General features: G+C 41.8%; 1 protein-coding gene across 4 annotated transcripts in view; it reads right to left on the bottom strand.

Moving 5' to 3' along the window:
• The window catches only part of SNAP91 (synaptosome associated protein 91), a 200708-nt gene that overhangs the window by 4733 nt on the left and 178122 nt on the right, over positions 1–17853 (bottom strand). For all 4 annotated transcript variants that reach the window (XR_013221812.1, XR_013221813.1, XR_013221814.1 and 1 more), the window contains 3 exons: positions 10584–10730; positions 10156–10186; positions 4732–4843 (listed from right to left, as the gene is read on the bottom strand). Coding sequence is in view for 1 of the 4 variants with exons in the window: in XM_077289805.1 (XP_077145920.1) it covers positions 4732–4843; positions 10156–10186; positions 10584–10730 (290 nt within the window). In the remaining 3 variants the exon portion in view is untranslated. The remainder of the gene's footprint in view (positions 1–4731; positions 4844–10155; positions 10187–10583; positions 10731–17853) is intronic.

The raw sequence follows: 17853 nt of genomic DNA, 5'->3' as shown, positions 1-17853 counted from the left end.
GGCAACTTTTGCATGTGGTGCAACTTTTGTACATGTGGCAATTTTTCTGTGTGTGCAAGTTTTGCATGAGGTGAGTTTTCCATGAGGTGAGTTTTGCACGTGTGGCGAGTTTTGCGTGAGCCTAGTTTTGCATATGGCGAGTTTTGCATGTAGCGAGTTTTGAGTGGTGACTTTTGTGTTTCGACTTTTATGTGGCGAGGTTGGTGTGTGTGTGTGGTGAAATGTGTGCTGAGGGTGGTATATGTGTTCAAGCACGTGGTAGTGTGTGGCGCATTTTGTGTTTGTGTTCATATCCCCGTGTGTGGTGAGTATCCCATGTCGGGGCCCCACCTTAGCAACTGTACGGTATATACTCTTTGTCGCCATCGCTCTCATTCTTTAAGTCCTCATTGTTCACATCTGGCAGCTGTCAATTTTCCTCCAACACTTTTCCCTTCACTTTTTCCCCATTATGTAGATAGGAGCAAAATTGTTTGGTGAATTGGAACGCGCGGGGTTAAAATTTCACCTCACAACATAGCCTATGACGCTCTCGGGGTCCAGACGTGTGACTGTGCAAAATTTTGTGGCTGTAGCTGCGACGGTACAGATGCCAATCCCGGACATACACACATACATACATACACACATTCAGCTTTATATATTAGATATACCTGTATGTAATCTCCTGTATATAGTATATACCTGTGTGTCATCTCACCTATATATAGTATATATCTGTGTGTCATCTCCTGTATATAGTATATACCTGTATGTCATCTCCTCCTATACATAGCATATACCTGTGTCATCTCCTCCTGTATATACTATATACCTGTAGGTAATCTGCTCCTGTATATAGTATATACCTGTGTGTCATCTCCTCCTGTATATATATAGTATATACCTGTATGTCATCTCCTCCTGTATGTAGTATGTACCTGTATGTCATCTCCTCCTCTATATAGTATATACCTGTGTGTCATCTCTCCTGTATATAGTATATATCTGTGTGTCATCTCCTCCTGTATATAGTATATACCTGTGTGTCATCTCCCCTGTAAATAGTATATACCTGTGTGTCATCTCCTGTATATAGTATATAGCTGTATGCCATCTCCTCCTGTATTAGCCCTCGTTCACACGTTATTTGGTCAGTATTTTTACCTCAGTATTTGTAAGCTAAAATGGCAGCCTGATAAATCCCCAGCCAACAGTAAGCCCACCCCCTGGCAGTATATATTAGCTCACACATACACATAATAGACTGGTCATGTGACTGACAGCTGCCGGATTCCTATATGGTACATTTGTTGCTCTTGTAGTTTGTCTGCTTATTAATCAGATTTTTATTTTTGAAGGATACCAGACTTGTGTGTGTTTTAGGGCGAGTTTCGTGTGTCAAGTTGTGTGTGTTGAGTTGCGTGTGGCGACATGCATGTAGGGACTTTTGTGAGATGAGTTTTGTGTGGCGACATGCGTGTAGCAACTTTTTGTGTGTCGAGTTGCATGTGACAGGTTAGTGTAGCAAGTTGTGTGCAGCAAGTTTTGCGCATGGCGAGTTTTGCGCGTGGCGAGTTTTATGTGTGGTGCCTTTTGAGTATGTGCAAGTTTTGTGTGAGGCAACTTTTGCATGTGTTGCAACTTTTGTGCATGTGGCAATTTTTCTGCGTGTGGCAATTTTTCTGCGTGTGCAAGTTTTGCGTGTGGCGAGTTTTGCACGTGTGGCGAGTTTTGCATGTGGAGAGTTTTGCGCGTGGCGAGTTTTGAGCGGCGACTTTTGTGTTTCTACTTTTATGTGGCGAGGTTGGTGTATGTGTGGTGAAATGTGCGCTGAGGGTGGTATATGTGTTCGAGCACGTGGTAGTGTGTGGCGCATTTTGTGTGTGTGTTCATATCCCCGTGGTGGTGTGATTATCCCATGTTGGGGCCCCACCTTAGCAACTGTACAGTATATACTCTTTGGTGCCATCGCTGTCATTCTTTAAGTCCCCCTTGTTCACATCTGGCAGCTGTTAATTTGCCTCCAACACTTTTCCTTTCATTTTTTCCCCATTATGTAGATAGGGGCAAAATTGTTTGGTGACTTGGAAAGCGCGGGGTTAAAATTTCACCTCACAATATAGCTTTGACGCTCTCAGGGTCCAGACGTGTGACTGTGCAAAATTTTGTGCCTGTAGCTGCGACGCCTCCAACACTTTTCCTTTCACTTTTTCCCCATTATGTAGATAGGGGCAAAATTGTTTGGTGAATTGGAAAGCGCGGGGTTAAAATTTCACCTCACAACATAGCCTATGACGCTCTCGGGGTCCAGACGTGTGACTGTGCAAAATTTTGTGGCTGTAGCTGCTACGGTTCAGATGCCAATCCCGGACATACATACATACATACATACATACACACACACACACATTCAGCTTTATATATTAGATATATATATATATATATATATATATATATATATATATATATATATATATATATATATATATATCAGTATTGTATTTCAGTTTCATATTTCAACACTTCTAAAACATGTTCCCACGTTCGTTTTGTTGGAAATGTTCAGAATTTGCTCAAAATGTCAGTGGCGAAGTGATAGCCTTCAGCTTGCGCCCTTTGAGGTAGTCTATTGTGGATGGTGAGGTGTTTAGGATCATTATCAATATGTAGCAGCCATCCTCTTTTCAACTTCAGCTTTTTTTTACAGATGATGCTATGTTTGCATCAAGAATTTGTTGAAATTTCATTGAATCCATTCTTCTCTCTACCTGTTAAGTGTCCCCCCTGCCATTGGCTGCAACACAATCCCTCCAACCACATGTTTAATGGAGATGTTTTTTCCTGAAATTCTGTACCCCTTCTCCACACATACTTTTCATCATTGCAGCCAAAGAGTTCTATTTTAACCTCATCGGTCCACAGGACTTGTTTAAAAAAATCATCTGGCTTGTTTAGATGTTCTTTTGCATACTTCTGACGCTGAATTTTATGGTGAGGACACAGGAAAGGCCTTCTTCTGATAACTCTTACATGAAGACCATATTTGTGCAGATGTCTCTGAACAGCAGCACAATATACCACAACTGCAGAGTTTGCGAAATGTTTCTGAAGGCCTTTTGCAGTCAAGCGGGGGTTCCGATTTGCCCCTCTAGCAATCTTACAAGCAGCCCTCACTGAAGTTTTGCTTGGTCTTCCAGACCTCATCGTGACCTCCACTGTTCCTGTTAACAGCGATTTCTAAATTACGCTTTCGAACTGAGGAAAGGGCAACTTGAAAACGCATTTCTATCTTCGTATAGCCTTCTCCTGCTTTGTGGGCCTCCACCATTTTCATTTTCACAATGCTAGGCAGCTGCTTAGAAGAATACATGGCTGCTGTTTTTTGGCACAAGGTTACAGGAGGCTGGGCTTTTAAAAAGCTGGGAAATTTTCATCACCTAGCCTTTCCCAACAATGATAGCGAACAAGTCATAACCCTAACAGGCTAATTAAGGTCTGAAACCATGGTCAAAATTGTCTAAACACACAAATCTCCATGGGTGCCCAAGCTTTTGCATTTTCCCTTTCTGTAATTTTTAAAATGTAAGGAATGCCCAAACTTTTACATGCCACTATACGTAAAAACCCAATGGCATCCAGAACTCTTCTTTTGATTATCTGTACTGGCACAACATGTGTTTGTCATGCTATAAAAATGACGTTGATCCAGGCTGGCCAATCAAAAGTGGAGTCAGGAATGCCATCAGGTAGATGGCGGTTCTCAATGTAATCACAGATTATTGACATGGCAGCTGAAGCAGGTCCTGCAAATTGATTTGCATCAACTCTATTCTCTAATGATCAGCAAATGTTCACATTCATGTCAAACCCTGGTTTTATTTTTTTTGGGGGGGGATAAGAGTAAAGTTATATTGTTGGATCGATACTTCAGAATAAATATTTAAAATTATAATAAATGAGGAATATGGTGGTTCAGAGTCTGTGCTGCCCAAGGTTCAAATATACGATCACACATGAAGGTGAAGAATGAATGCGGTTTATTTTGTCAACGAGTCTTTAAGGTTTTCAAATCTCTTCATCAGGACCAAACCGCAATAAGATACAGCTCAAAAAGTGCAGAAATATATAGACGATGTATTTAAAAAAAAAAAAAGAAAAAAAAAAAAGGCCCACAGCAACGAATCTTTGCGGTCATATGATGCCACGTCATTGTAGCAGATACAAAGATTGCAGGCCGAATAAAAATATATAACTGAGAAAATAAAACGTATGTACTCGTGACAGATTTATGTATACAACTGTCAGAAGTACATACATAATACATGTTATTTTTTCTTCTTGCAATCTTGGTATCTGCTACAATGATGTGATATCATATGACCATAAATATTCGTTGCTGCGCCTCTTTTTGAATACATAGTCTTTACAGTCCTGCACTTTTTGAGTTATATCTTATTGTGGTTTGGTCGTGATAAAAGAACCTTGGGCAGTGCAGACTCTGAACCAGGCTATTCCTCAGTTATTGGAACATATCTCCTTGGTGGTCCTGCAGCAGCCCTTACATGCTTCTATAGGAGTTGTGACTGCCACAACCCCATCAGGTAAGTGTACCTATAATATTTTATACCACTTGCGCTTTTTGTCTTCCTTTTTGTTTTACTATTTGATTTTAATATTTAATATGGACATTCTGATAGTTCTCCTAAAAATGCACCACTTATGATATAAATGATATCAGTAGAACATTACCATAGAAGCAGGTGAAGGACCACCGGATGCCCATGTGGCCGGAGCTACCTTTGGTTGCCAGTTAGCACCTCCTGTCAGCTTCTTCTCGCCTGCATTCCACTGAAGGTCTCCCCTACACAATTACATTGTGAAACAATAAGCTATGCTCTACAGTAAAATTATAAGTCTACATTTCTGCATGGCATGTATACATTTAAATAAACCGTTAAAAACTTGTTTTTATCATTTTGCCTTTCCGTTGCGAAGATATTAATGTATTTACCACCTAAACAGTTTTTTGTTTTAGACAAATGGCATTGCCAGAGAGATTTCAATACGGGTGTGTACTTCTTCCCCCTGTATGACACTGACCAATTATAAACAGGCAGCAACACACTAGGAAATAACACGTACACGTTCGAGCAAGCTCAGTGTGAGAAATGTATGGACAATCTGCTCTTCTCACTGAAGTGTGAGGGTATGTTGTGACCACCAGCCTGCCACGTAAATATCAGCAGGGCTAGACATTTAGTTAGTGCCATCCTTTTTTATATACCTTTAATAACCTCTCCCCCGGACACAGCTCCAACTTTTGGCATCAACAAAAGAAAACTGGACCCCATTGTACCCCCATAAAATGAATTTTCTAAAACTAAGAAGCTGGTATAACATTTTAATATGCTACTAAGCACTTACAATTACAGGTATAGTCAAGCAATGTTTTACTAAAACTTTTTTTTTTTACACAAAAAGCATTAGTAAAAAAAAACCATTTTGGCTATTTGTTATTATGTTTGCCACGAACATAGCCTTAGGCCAGGGTCACACTTGCGAGTGCAATGCGAGTTTCTCGCCGCAATACCCAGCACGGCCGCCAGCACTCAGGACTGGAGCGTGCGGCTGCATGTATTTCTATGCCCGAGTGCCGGCGGCCATGCCGGGTATTGAGGCGAGAGACTCGCACGAGTTTCTCGCATTGCACTCGCAAGTGTGACCCCGGCCTTAGATGCATAATCTGGCCTAAAGAAAAAAAAAAAAAAAAAAAAAAAAAGAAAAGCATTTTACCGTCCAAGCAAAGTGAATGAGATTTCTGAAATCTCATGACATGCTGCTCATTTTTTCCATGCAGAATTGAACGAGTTTCAGCAGCATCTGAAGAATATCAATTGTGTTTTTGCTAATAAATGGGAAAAAACGAATCAAACACTTGTTTTTATGCAGGATTTTTTTCCTGCCAGGAGCCATGTTTTTTGATGCAGATATGTCTGCAGCAAATACCTGAAGTGTGCACATACAAATTAAAAAAAGCACGCACCCTATTACATACTAGATGGCACAACCAAAGAGCACATATCCTCTTTTGTTGATATATGTCAACTGCAGTTTCTCCCCATCTCTCTCACAGTAAGGCCGGCGTCACACTGGCGAGTTTTACGGACGTAAGAGCGCAGAAATTACGTCCGTAAAACTCGCAAAATAAACGGCACAATTATTCTCAATGGGGCTGCTCCTATTAGCCGTATATTACGGTTCAGTATTATACGGCTTTCTACGGCCGTACAAAATCGCAGCATGCTGCGTTTGTCAGCGTACTGCGCAAAAAATTTGCCAATGAAAGTCTATGGGGGCGAGAAAAATACGGATTCCACACGGACCTGCAGTGTGACTTGCGAGAAATACGCAGCGGTGTTAGTGAAAAGTCGGTAATTCAATTGCCGGCTTTTCATTTCTCCTGCGCAAACCCGACAGGATATGAGACATGGTTTACATACAGTAAACCATCTCATATCCCCTTTTTTTTGGCATATTCCACACTACTAATGTTAGTAGTGTGTATGTGCAAAATTTCAGCGCTGTAGCTGCTGAAATAAAGGGTTAAATGGCGGAAAAAATTGGCGTGGGCTCCCGCGCAATTTTCTCCGCCAGAATGGTAAAGCCAGTGACTGAGGGCAGATATTAATAGCCAGGAGAGGGTCCATGGTTATTGGCCCCCCCCGTGGCTAAAAACATCTGCCCCCAGCCACCCCAGAAAAGGCACATCTGGAAGATGCGCCTATTCTGGCACTTGGCCACTCTCTTCCCACTCCCTGTAGCGGTGGGATATGGGGTAATGAAGGGTTAATGCCACCTTGCTATTGGAAGGTGACATTAAGCCAGATTAATAATGGAGAGGCGTCAATTATGTCACCTATCCATTATTAATCCAATTGTAGGAAAGGGTTAAAAAACACACACACACGATTTAAAAGTATTTTAATGCAATAAACACAGCGGTTGTTGTAATAATTTATTGTTCTCTCAATCCATCAGGAACACCCTCGCTTGGAAAAATAATAAACGCACAAGATACATACCTTCTGGTGAACCGTCTCGTCCCACGAAGTAATCCATCTGAAGGGGTTAACTAATATTACAGGCAGGAGCCCTGCTAATGCAGCTGTGCTCCGTGCCTGTAATCCCCGGCGAATGAATGAAATGTAGGTCATTGACCTACATTTCCTTCAGTCGCGGTGATGCGCCCCCTGGTGGATGTCCTCATATGACCTGGAGCGTGGGAAAAAGTTCCCAGGCTGCAGTTCATGAGAACATCCACCAGAGGGCGCCTCACCGCGACTCAAAGTATAGATCACTCTGCTTTCCTTTCAGCACCCGGGGATTACAGGTACGAGCGAGTGGTTTATCGCAGCTCTGCCTGTAATATTAGTTAACCCCTTCAGATGGATTACTTCGTGGGACGAGACGGTTCACCAGAAGGTATGCATCTTGTGCGTTTATTATTTTTCCAAGCGAGGGTGTTCCTGATGGATTGAGAGAACAATAAATTATTACAACAACCGCTGTGTTTATTTCATTAAAATACTTTTAAATCATGTGTGTGTGTGTTTTTTAACCCTTTCCTACAATTGGATTAATAATGGATAGGTGTCATAATTGACGCCTCTCCATTATTAATCTGGCTTAATGTCACCTTCCAATAGCAAGGTGGCATTAACCCTTCATTACCCCATATCCCACCGCTACAGGGAGTGGGAAGAGAGTGGCCAAGTGCCAGAATAGGCGCATCTTCCAGATGTGCCTTTTCTGGGGTGGCTGGGGGCAGATGTTTTTAGCCACGGGGGGGCCAATAACCATGGACCCTCTCCTGGCTATTAATATCTGCCGTCAGTCACTGGCTTTACCATTCTGGCGGAGAAAATTGCGCGGGAGCCCACGCCAATTTTTTCCGCCATTTAACCCTTTATTTCAGCAGCTACAGCGCTGAAATTTTGCACATACACACTACTAACATTAGTAGTGTGGAATATGCAAAAAAAAAGGGGATATGAGATGGTTTACTGTATGAAAACCATGTCTCATATCCTGTCGGGTTTGTGCAGGAGAAATGAAAAGCCGGCAATTGAATTACCGACTGTTCACAGATATCGCGCTGAATGAAATCTAAATACAGAATATATATATATGTGTTTCAATGACATATATATATATATATATATACTGTATATATGTTTTCCCGAACATTTGAGCACATAAATCCATTAGATGTCGGTTTTGCAAGCCTGCGCGAAAATCTCGCAGTACGGATGCCATACGGATTACATACGGAGGATGCCATGCGCAAAATACGCTGACACACCCTGCCTACGGATCACTATTTTGGGAACATTTCTCCGTATTACGGCCGTAAAATACGGACCGTATTGTCTTACGCTGAGTGTGACGCCGGCCTAACACAGAACTATGGTAAGTAAAACTTCACAGCTTGCTCATCGACTTGAAAAACAAGTTCTGTGCTGAACACTGCAACTAGATCTTCTAGATTTTAGCTGGGATAAGCATTTTCGGTACAGTTGAGAGCTAAAAGATTAATAGGAATCTGGTTCAGAGGCCACATGGCAGTCCACGGCCGCCGGACCAGAGCCCTGCAAACCTCTTCCTACCTACCGACACCCTAGCACCTCTTCTAATTATCATCGATGAGGTATAACACAGGCATGATTTTGTACTCGGACTACTAATCAGAAGAGGTGCCAGAGCTGCACGCAGGTAGGAGGGAAGGTCCGAAGGGTTAGCTGGACTAGGGTCCCGTGAATAATGAACGTGGCCACTGACCAAGGATCCTGCGAGTCTTTTTGCTTCGCTGCAGTTTTAGGTCATGACTAGTGTTGAGCATTCCGATGCTGCAAGTATCGGGTATCGGCCGATACTTGCTGTATCGGAATTTCCGATACCGAGATCCGATATTTTTGTGATATCGGGTATCGGTATCGAAACAACATTAATGTAAAAATGTGTAAAAGAAAGAATTAAAATAAAAAATATCGCTATACTCACCTGTCCGACGCAGCCTGGACCTCAGCGAAGGAACCGGCAGCGTTGTTTGTTTAAAATTCGCGCTTTTACTTGGTTACGTGAATTCCCGGCTTGTGATTGGTCAGGGCGGCCATGTTGCCGGGACGCGGACCAATCACAGCAAGCCGTGACGAAATTACGTCACGGCTTGCTGTGATTGGTCCGCGTCCCGGCAACATGGCCGCCATTAACCAATCACAAGCCGTGACGTCACGGGAGGCTGGACTTGCGCACTTTTTAAAAAACGCGCGTGTCCAGCCTCCAGTGACGTCCCGGCTTGTGATTGGTCAGGGCGGCCATGTTGCCGGGACGCGGACCAATCACAGCAAGCCGTGACGAAATTACGTCACGGCTTGCTGTGATTGGTCCGCGTCCCGGCAACATGGACGCCATTAACCAATCACAAGCCGTGACGTCACTGGAGGCTGGACACGCGCGTTTTTTAAAAAGTGCGCAAGTCCAGCCTCCCGTGACGTCACGGCTTGTGATTGCTTAATGGCGGCCATGTTGCCGGGACGCGGACCAATCACAGCAAGCCGTGACGTAATTTCGTCACGGCTTGCTGTGATTGGTCCGCGTCCCGGCAACATGGCCGCCCTGACCAATCACAAGCCGGGAATTCACGTAACCAAGTAAAAGCGCGAATTTTAAACAAACAACGCTGCCGGTTCCTTCGCTGAGGTCCAGGCTGCGTCGGACAGGTGAGTATAGCGATATTTTTTATTTTAATTCTTTCTTTTACACATTTATATGGTTCCCAGGGCCTGAAGGAGAGTTTCCTCTCCTTCAGACCCTGGGAACCATCAGGAATACCGTCCGATACTTGAGTCCCATTGACTTGTATTGGTATCGGGTATCGGTATCGGATTGGATCCGATACTTTGCCGGTATCGGCCGATACTTTCCGATACCGATACTTTCAAGTATCGGACGGTATCGCTCAACACTAGTCATGACTTTTCCCCATACACTGTAGTAGTAAGTGTTTACATTTCCTGAGTCCCAGTTGCATTACTTATTTCTAGAATGTAAAATGTCACCAACCACCACCTAAGGTCTAAATAGTTTTAGGCTGATAGGTTGGCAGCAACTTACTTTTTAACAGTGGTTCCAGAAATCCCAAGATCTAAAATGTAAAAAATGAATAACTTAAACCTGAAAGCAACATTACTTCCATCATGATACTTATAACACAGTTCTCTATAGAGCATTGTACATTCATGGTTATAAACTGCTCTACAACAAACAAGAAGGAAGAGGAAAAACTAAAATATGGTAGAAAAGAGGAAAATATGGAAGGAAATGAGTGATAACAGGATTTTCAGAGGCCAGCTGGATCTTGTAACGAGCACTGACTGTTTCACGGTGATCTTGGTAGGAAAGCCAAGGTTGGGTGCAACAGGGTCAGGGTCATGGTCATAACACTGGCCGGAGGGTAGTAGTGGTTCTGCGAGACTCCCACCAAACCTACACATATAAATACACATAGAAAGTAAGAGGAGCATAAGTATTCTAGCACTTACTGCCTACTAAACTTGCAAGAGAAGAATCGAGGTCACTGCCAAGACCTTTGCCAGCGCCACTGGCATTGCTTGCTGATGTGACAGAAGATGTTGGCTGAGATGAGGGGGTCATTGTGGGAATAAGAAGATCACCTAAACCATCAAATACTGACATGGAAAAAAAGACAAAGGTTAGAAACTAAAAACCAGATGAAAAATAAATGTTTAATAGCCATGTAAATTAGTCTATAGGTTACCCAACTGAAATGATTAAGGTTTAAGAATAGAACTTACACTTTTATTGCAAATTTTCTTCCATATAGAAACAGGATATGGACTACACGTGAATCTGTCAGCAGATTTTCGCTATGAAATCGGATAGCAGCATGATCTAGGGGCAGAGAGTCTGATCCCAGTGAGGATTCATTTACTGGACTGCTTGGTGCAGCTTTACTAGAATCCTTGTTGCCTCACTGGTAGATGTATGAGTGTTCAAATTGCTGAACTGGGTATAACCCCACCTACACCACAGATTGGCAGCTTTCTATGGCACTGTGAGCGAGTCACCGATCAGCGGTGGGAGCACGGTTACACATTATCTGAACTGGCAAGCATGCAAGACCTAGTCCTGTAGTGATGATCTCCTGCTGATAAGACCCAGAATGTATTGAAACTATAGCACACAGCCTAACAAGTTACATCACAGGAATCAGGGTCTCAATGCCTACAATATGCTGTTCTCAAATTAAATATCCAAGACATGCTGACAGATTCCCTTTAAGGCTAGGTTCACAACATATTTGTATCCCCTTTCAAAAGGTAATGGAAATATGAGTGAAAAGCAGTAAATTACAACAGGATGTAACAACATGGTGTGAACTTAGTCCAATTTACAAACATGTGGTTTAAGATACCATTACGCGCCATGATGCGTCAAACCACCCAACATTGCTAACAGTAGTGACAAATATAATGGCAGGCACTAGAATTAGGATGAGCCTTGCTGCCAGCAGGGAGTCCGCAATTCCTATAGAAATCTACATTTTGCTACAAGCAGGGTTCAGAGAGTAGGCTACCAATCACGGTCGGTCATTTTTATAACACCACTTTTTTTTGCACTCACAATGGGCAATTAAATTTCATGGTTGCTCTTAAACTGGCAAATCATGGCGATCGTTGGACAGGGAAAACAGGTTTTAATACAAATTAATGGTGAAAGTTTGGGAACTTCTGGAAAGAACGTCACAGCCTGTTCCTACAAATCTGTGGCAACGACATAGTATTTGGCGAGTAGCCATTTCCCATCATTTCCTGTATGTTGACATGTGGCCAGGAAGAGACTGGTGGGGGGAACCAAGGTAACTAGGAGTCATTTAAGCAAATATATCTTTTTTAACCTAATTTTAGCAATCAATAAAATAAAGTTTGCTGCTTACGAACTGCATACTTAAGTTAAGGGAGAGATAGTCCTCTGAACAGTGTTGTGTAAAATGTGTTCTTAAAGGCAGATGAGAAATGGCCCTATGTAAATCTCCTACACTTGCTGCTTACTTATAACTAGAGGAGTATCACTGGTGCAGAGTGCCAAGTAACAGATTGTAGAGAAAAACTCACCAAAGCAACAGTGCAGCACAGCCCCAGCATGGAAAGTGCCAAAATGAAAGGAAAGAAAATGAAAGTAGTACAAAGTGATAGCAGGATGACAGCCCAAGCAGTTATAGGAAGCACAGAATAGCTCTACATTTCTTTATCTTGTGCCATGCATAATGCAAATACACAGCTTGATCATCTGCCTCAACTACATTATCAACCAAGCATGCAATCAGTCATGCGGATCAAATCACTTAACATTAAAGTATATTAAACTGTATAACGTATTGTGATTATATAAAAGTCTATATATGTGTTTTAAAAATGCATAAAGTAATCCAAGAGATTTTAGAAAATGGTTTAAAGAATTAGCCAATATCCCCAATAGTGGGTGGGCCTATCACGTGGGCATCGTCCCTTTGGCTGCTGTAGGCCGTTTATGTTCAGCTGTTGACAGTAATATCTAACCAAAAACAAAAAAGGAAACCATGTATTTCTCATTTTTTTTTTTTTTTTTTTTTTTTTTTTTTTTAAAGAGTGACATTAATTCTTCTCTAGCTAAAAAATAGTATAAGTTGATTTTACAACATAATTGATGCTGCTTGTCAGACTTATGTGTAAAATGTAAATAAAACAAAAATGCAATGATTCATAAGTGTCTTTTGGTCATATTGTACTCACAACAGAAGACATATCAGAAGTTGAAAGTTTAATTTTTTTTCAAATTAAATTGAAAAAATGTCTAAGTTCTCAAAAAAGTCGAGACAGGGTGAACAAAAGGCTGGAAAAAGTAAGTGGTAGTAAGTAAAGCAACTGGTAGGTCAATTTTCAACCAAGTCACATGACTGTATAAAAAGAAGGTTAGAGGCGACCAAGTCTCAAAAGCAAAAATGGTCAGAGGTTCACCAATCTGAACAGCTGTGTTTAAAAATGATGGAACAATATCAGAAAAATGTTCCTCAACATAAAATTACAAAGACTTTTAATATCCCACTATCTACAGTACATAGTACCAAAAGATTCAGAGATTCTTGACAAATCCATGTGCACAATACTGACTCAATAATAGGTGTTCGTGATCTACAAGCCAAATCGGACATGTTTTGGCCATGCAAAGCACAAATGCAAGGTAAACCTCTTATTTATCATGCAAAGAAGAAGCTGTGTATCAACACAATCCAAAAAAGCTGCCGTCTTCTCTGGGCTAAAGCGCATTTAAGACAGACTTAGGCAAAAATGGAAACCTTATTTATGGTCAGATGAATTTTATTTTTTTTTTGTTTAAGGAAACCACGGACTCAAGAAGAGGAGGACCATTCAGTTTATCAGTTCATAGCTCAAAACCCTCAATCTCTAATGGCATGGGCTTAGTGGTACTATAGTTAATACATTAATGTTAACCATTATATAAAACTTTTAGAAAATACACAAATACTCATGGTCAAAATTGTTGGTACCCCTCGTTTAAATGACAGAAAAACCCAAAATGGTCACAGAAATAACTTGAATCTGACAAAAGTAATAAATAACAATATGAAAATGAACAAATGAAAGCCAGACATTGCTTTTCAACCATGCTTCCACAGAATTAAAAAAACAAACAAAAAAAAAAAACTTCACCAATGACCTATTAACCGCCAAGAGCAAGCAACACTACTCTGTCCTCCTCCTGGACCTGTCCTCTGCCTTTAACACAGTGGACCATTCCCTATTACTACAGACCCTCCATCCCTTAGCATCACAGACTTGGTCCTATCCTGGGTATAGTCATACCTAACAGACTGGACATTCAGCGTCTCCCACTCACACACCACCTCCTCACCTCGTTCCCCATCTGTCGGAGTCCCGCAAGGTTCAGTCCTAGGGCCCCTGCTCTTCTCCATTTACACCTTTGGCCTGGGACAGCTCATAGAATCTCACGGTTTTCAGTATCCTCTCTATGCTGACGACACGCAGATCTACCTCTCTGGACCAGATATCACCACCATACTAACCAGAATCCCTCAATGTCTGTCCGCTGTTTCATCCTTCTTCTCCGCTAGATTTCTAAAACTTAACATGGACAAAACAGAATTCATCGTCTTTCCCCATCTCATGCAACCCCCCCAACAAACCTATCCATTAGAGTAAACGGCTGCCCAGTCTCCCCAGTCCCACAAGCTCGCTGCCTTGGGGTAATCCTTGACACTGATCTCTCCTTCAAACCACATATCCAAGCCCTTTGCCCTTCCTGCTGCCTTCAACTCAAAAATATTTCAAGGATTCCGTACATTCCTAAACCAAGAATCTGTAAAAACCCTAGTCCATGCCCTCATCATCTCCCGCCTCGACTACTGTAACCTCCTGCTCTGTGGCCTCCCCTCTAACACTCTCGCACCCCTCCAATCTATTCTTAACTCTGCTGCCCGACTAATCCACCTGTCCCCCAACTATTCTCCGGCCTCTCCCCTCTGGGTAATGGGGAGCCAGTGAAGGGATTGACAGACTCCAGCACAAAACCCTAACATGCAAAGCCACCCACAACCTGTCTCCTCCATACATCTGTGACCTAGTCTCCCGGTACTTTCCTGCACGGAACCTCCGATCCTCACAAGATCTCCTTCTATACTCTCCTATCTCATCTCCTCTTCCCACAATCACATACAAGATTTCTCTCACACATCACCCGTATTCTGGAACTCTCAACCACAAGATAGACTCTCGCCTACCATCGATCCCTTCAAAAAGAACCTGAAGACCCACCTCTTCCGACAAGCCTACAACCTGCAGTAACCACCAACCGACCAAACCGCTGCACGACCAGCTCTACCCTCGCCTACGGTATCCTCACCCATCCCTTGTAGATTGTGAGCCCTCGGGGGCAGGGTCCTCTCCTCCTGTACCAGTTGTGACCTGTATGGTTTAAGATTATTGTACTTGTTTTTATTATGTATACCCCTCCTCACATGTAAAGCACCATGGAATAAATGGCGCTATAATAATAAATAATAATAATGAAATACACCTGGACAGAAATGATGGTTCCTTTAACTTACTATTTTGGTGCACGACCTTTTAAGGCAATCATTGCAATCAAACGATTCCTGTAATTGTCAATGAGACTTCTGCACCTCTCGACAGGTATTTTGGCCCACTCCTCAAGATCAAACTGCTCCAGTTGTCTCGTGTTTGAAGGTTGCCTTGTCCAGACGGCATGTTACAGCTCTTTCCAAAGATGCTCAATAGGATTTAGGTAAGAGCTCATAGAAGGCCACTTCAGAATAGTCCAATGTTTTCCTCTTAGCCGTTCTTGGGTGTTTTTAGCTGTGTGTTTTGGGTCATTATCCTGTTGCATGACCCATGACCTGCGACTGAGACCAAGCTTTCTGACACTGGGCAGCACATTTCTCTCTAGAATCTCGATAGTCTTGAGATTTCATTGTACCCTGCACAGATTCTAGACACCCTGTGCCAGATGCAGCAAAGCAGCCCCAGAAGAGAACAGAGCCTTCTCCATGTTTCACAGTAGGGACAGTGTTCTTTTCTTGATATGCTTCATTTTTCCGTCTGTGAACATAAAGCGGATGTGCCTTCACCAAAAAGCTCAATTTTTGTCTCATCTGTCCATAGGACATTCTCCCAGAAGCTTTGTGGCTTGTCAACATGTACTTTGACAAATTCCAGTCTGGCTTTTTTATGATTTTTTTTTTTTTTCCAACAATGGTGTCCTGCTTGGTAGTCTCCCATGAAGTCCACTTTGGCTCATACAACGACGGATGGTGTGATCTGACACTAATGTTCCTTGAGCTTGAAGTTCACCTTTAACCTGTTTAGAGGTTTTTCTGGGCTCTTTTGTTACCATTTGTATTATCCGTCTCTCTGATTTGTCATCAATTTTCGTCCTGCGGCCACGACCATGGAGGTTGGCTACAGTACCATGGATCTTAAATCTCTGAATAATATGTGCAGCTGTAGTCACAGGAACATCAAGCTGTTTGGAGATGGTCTTATAACTTTTACCTTTAACATGTTTGCCTGTAATTTTATTTCTAGTCTCCTGAGGCAACTCTTTCCTTCGCTTCTTCTCGTCCATGTTGAGTGTGATACACACCATGTCACCAAACAGCACAGTGAGTATCTGTAGCCCTATATACAGGCCCCCTCACTGATTCCAAGATTGTAGACACCTGTGATGCTAGTTAATGGAGACACTTTGATTTAACACGTCCCTTTTGTCACATCATTTTTGTCCAGGCCTATTTCATGAGTTTTATTTTAATTTAATTTTTCTTTTATTCTGTGGAAGTATGGTTGAAAAGCAATGTCTGATTTCATTTGTTCATTTTCATAGATCATTTATTATTACTTTTGTCAGATTAAAATTATTTCTGTGACCATTTTGGGTTTTTCTATCATTAAACGAGGGGTACTAACAATTTTGACCACATGTGTACTCCCATCCAGACATCCATTTCAGGAAAGGCCTTGCACATTTCAGCAAGACAATGGTAAACTGCATATAGATCCATCGCAACAGCGAATAGAAAACGTTTGGCACATTATGAAAAAGAAAAATCCTGCAGAGACTACTCAGAACTGTTGAGAAGCTAGAATACCACATCAGGCAAGAAAAAGACAACATTCTTCTCTCATATCTCCAGCAATTGGTCTGCTCACTTCCCAGATGTTTAAAAACTTCTGTAAAAAAAAAGAAGGGATCCTACTAGTGATGAGCGAGTGTACTCGTTGCTCTGGTTTTCCCGAGCACGCTCAGGTGACCTCAGAGTACTTATGACTGCTCGGTGATTTAGTTTTTATCGCCGCAGCTGAATGATTTACAGCTACTAGCCCGCTTGATTACATGTGGGGATTCCCTAGCAACCGGGCAACCCACACATGTACTCAGCCTGGCTAGCAGCTGTAAATCATGCAGCTGCTGAGATGAAAACTAAATCTCCGAGCAGTCATAAGTACTCGGAGGTCACCCGAGCGTCGAGTACACTCGCTCATCACTAGATCCTACCCAATAGTAGACATGGCACGGCCCCCCATGTCCCAATTTTTATGAGTGTTGTTGCTGCCATCAATTCCTAAATTAGTTAGATTTTTTCCATTTTATTTGAAAATATTAACTTCCACCTTCTGATCTGTATACTATGTTCTGTTGTGAATAAAATATGGCTACAAGCAATTTGCATATCATTGCATTCTTGTTTTTTTAACATTTTACACTGCTTTTACTTTGTGATATGAAATTTCTATGAAGCATTTTGTATCTAAAAATTCACCTTGTTGATACAGTCCTGCACTACACACATTTGTGTTTAGTTTTGCACATTGATGCAGTTGCAAATCTTATTGCTCTCATATTATTGAAAGAGGGAAAATATATAGTCAAAAAAATCAGAGTGAATTTTGATTACCCTGTCTTCAGGGCCAGCTTCAGACTTATGAGGCCTTTCGTCCGTAGAGTAACAATGGGCCCCAAAATGATTTAACGTTTTCCATCCATACAAAATACAACAATAACGTGGAATGTTTTAATCATGCGTTTTGCTTTATTTTTGTATGCAGTGTGTGTTCTTTGGTATAGTTTATAGGAAAATACAATGTCATTTTTATAAAAAAAAAAAACTCTCCCCCACCCTCCAAAATGTTTTATTATATACAGCGAAAAGCAAAAGGGTAACAAGGTATTGAACTTTTGATTTTCAGGCTCCAT

This window comes from Ranitomeya variabilis, chromosome 2 (genome assembly GCF_051348905.1).
Source record: "Ranitomeya variabilis isolate aRanVar5 chromosome 2, aRanVar5.hap1, whole genome shotgun sequence".
Classification (NCBI taxonomy): domain Eukaryota; kingdom Metazoa; phylum Chordata; class Amphibia; order Anura; family Dendrobatidae; genus Ranitomeya; species Ranitomeya variabilis.
This window is presented reverse-complemented; position numbering and strand designations above follow the sequence as displayed.